Below are 3055 nucleotides of genomic sequence, written 5' to 3' on the forward strand. Positions count from 1 at the left end.
AAGAATTGGTGGTAGTTTCACTATATCGGTAACGTATGACAAACCCAATTCCAAGTGACAGCTAAAGGTCGAAGAACCTCAGATGGATTATATCCAAATGAACAGAGGTAACAGCTACAAGTATGTCTTAGAGGTGGTCTGTGCATTCAGTAAATTGGTGGAAGCATACCCCACCAAGGATAATACTGCCATTACTAGAGCAAAGGTACTCTTGAAGGAATTTTTTCCCCGATATGGCCTTTGTAGATTGATGCAAAGTGATCGAGGATCTTATTTTATCAGCCACTCAGTCAAACATATCTTAGAGGGACTGGGGGTCAAACAAAAATTCCTCGCTGCATTTCACCCCCAGGCATCAGGATTAGTTGAACGTTATAATGGAATCCTGAAGGAAAAATTAGCTAAGATAACAACTGAGACAGGATTGAATTGAGTAAATGCTCTACCTCTGCTGTCTATACGATCAGTCCAACATTCTAAGTCACACCTTACGCCATAGGAGACAGTTTTTGGTGGACTTATTAATATTTGGAATGTCCCATCTCCGAAATCCCAGACTGACCTTCCCCAGGAAGTGTTGACTAATTATCTGTATGAACTCACTAAAACAATGTCTTTAATCCATGAACAGGTCCGGGTCTCCGTCACAGACAGATCTTAGGGCCCTGGACATGATATCAAACCCGGAGACTTCGTTCTGGTGAAGAACTTTGCACGCACACAGTCTTTGCAGCCTCGCTGGAAGGGTCCCTTGCAGGTGCTGCTGGGGACCAGAACGGCCTTGCGAGTAGAGGGAAAGAAATCATGGGTCCACGCCTCCCACTGCAGAAAAGTGGATCCCATAACTGAAGAGAACTTGAAAGTACACAAAGAAGTTCTGACCCACAACAGACAATAGACTGTGACTTAGATTCTGAACCTGAACTAGAACTTTGTGACGAGGGAACAGACGGATACTACCTCCGATCCAAGGCTAAGCTGAAGAACCAGCCCAGCTCAAAGGGCCGTTAGTACTCCATTGTTTATTGCTGCAGGGCAGTAGTAAAACCTGACTGAGGGTCCTGGGTACCCCTAGTAGTGGGTTACCAGGGGCAAATATTGGTTAGTGAAGCAGCCAATATCTATCGGCGGCTATTAGGGACATTGCAGTACTCTTGGGACACTTGTAGAGCTATCATGGCTGGAGGTCACGATAATGTGGGACCAATGTCCGCAAAACCCGGATATGTCACGATCCGTCCTATTCGTGAGTAACAAAGACTACGCACCCCCTTGAACAATGATTATCAACAAGGGCCATCATCCAGGTCGGCCAATGTTTCCCCCAATGCAGAAAACAGTCAACGATACGGGAACGGTATGAATCCCGAGGCCACATGCACCCATGGTACTACCCCCACGCTGAAAAAATCTAGAATGAGAGTTTACAGTACCCGGACCATAGTACTGATTGTCCAGACTACGTTAGCTGTTCTGTTCAGTGTAGTGTTCTGGATTATTGAAGAAACAGCTCCAGCCCATCACACTGTCCTGCCTCACACCCCACAACCATCTGAAGTTCCTGAACATTCGTATGTTCTGTGGCCTGATTTCCACTTCAACAGACATTCTGAATTCATTAATAATACTTTCATACAAATGCTGCACCAGTATAATCAAGTTGCGGGTGCAACTGACTGTTATGTTTGTGGACTTCTACCTCATGCAGCTCAACACACTGTACAGTTCCTAGTGTTCCCTGCCTCGCCTGCTTATACCTGCACTTTGATGTACAACCTGACAAACGTCTTTCTCTCACGTGGCGACGCTGGCAACCTTACCACATTCAAGCCCTTTCTTTGGACATTCCATGCCCACAAGAATACCATCTGTAATTCCTCTGACTCAGCACCAATGTGTACCATCATGTCCACCCCTATGCAAGGTACGTGGGGTTACACTTTCGTTACCATTCGAGCTAAAACAGTTGCCATTTCTGTCACGCCACGCCTTGGTACATTATGTCTGCAAGGCCGAGGAAAAAGACCTGTAGGAGTCAGTGTACGCAATACTACAATGACTTATGACAATTTCACCCCATATCTCCGCCTTCCTACAGGAATGGATTTTGTGTGTGGACACAAAGCTTATACATGGTTACCTCCCGACTGGAGTGGTACGTGCTACATTGCTTTCCTCTTACCACCCGCTTTCAACAGAGACAATATGTACCACCGCCAAAGAAGACAATTGCCAGATGTGGACCAGACAGACACCACAGGTCAGCAGTTCTATGATGCTATGAAAGGACTGTTGCGGAACTGGGGTCCTATGTCCAACAGCCTCCAAATCAGAAGACTAACCAGAGTCCTTGAAGCAACAATTAATGTGACTGCAGGAATACTGACCAACTACTCTGCCGAACTTGATGCCACCCGCAGGGTTGCCCTCCAAAATCGTATGGTGCAGGACGTCATCTTAGTGGATAGGGGAGGAGCCTGCCGCATCATCGGCGCAAGCTGTTGTGTGTATATTCCTGATTCATCACCGTCAGTATATGATGCTATCTTCACGCTTCACCGAATTGCCTCCGAAATCCATCAAGAAACTGAAACTCCCTGGTCTTGGAGCTCTGGATTCTGGCAACTACTCGTCTCCTGGGGTTGGAAAATGATAACAATCTTACTGATTCCGCTATCGGATGTACACCACCTACCACGCCACCCCCGCGGACCGAAGATAGTACAATACTGTATAAACAAGCTGTAGACGAGCTTATGCGGATCGATATTGACTGAGGTGTTGCCCGTGGCAAAAGGAGGGACTATAAAACCTGAATCTGCTAAGTTGCCATGTGCCCCACCATCTTTGTGACTACAGCGTCCAATTCACCTCTGTTCCACTGACCACGTATGTGTCGACCTGCACTCTAGCTGACCTTTTCTCCGCACCCATGCTAAAATGTTCCAGGAATGAGATGACCTCGCCTGGGGGTTACATTCATGTTCAAACTACACAGCAAGAGGAAGGTGATGTGCCTAAGGCTTAGACTGCCCCATTCCAGCATCAAGCTCCG

General features: G+C 46.8%; 1 protein-coding gene across 1 annotated transcript; it reads left to right on the forward strand.

Annotated features, from left to right (window-relative positions):
- Window positions 1-1359: 1359 nt before the first annotated feature.
- LOC147708528 (uncharacterized) lies at window positions 1360-2748 on the forward strand. The gene has a single exon (XM_086925747.1). It carries the CDS (start codon window positions 1360-1362, stop codon window positions 2746-2748), a length of 1389 nt encoding a protein of 462 aa, XP_086781873.1.
- Window positions 2749-3055: the final 307 nt, after the last annotated feature.

This window comes from Lissotriton vulgaris, chromosome 6, assembly GCF_964263255.1.
Source record: "Lissotriton vulgaris chromosome 6, aLisVul1.2, whole genome shotgun sequence".
Lineage (NCBI taxonomy): Eukaryota > Metazoa > Chordata > Amphibia > Caudata > Salamandridae > Lissotriton > Lissotriton vulgaris.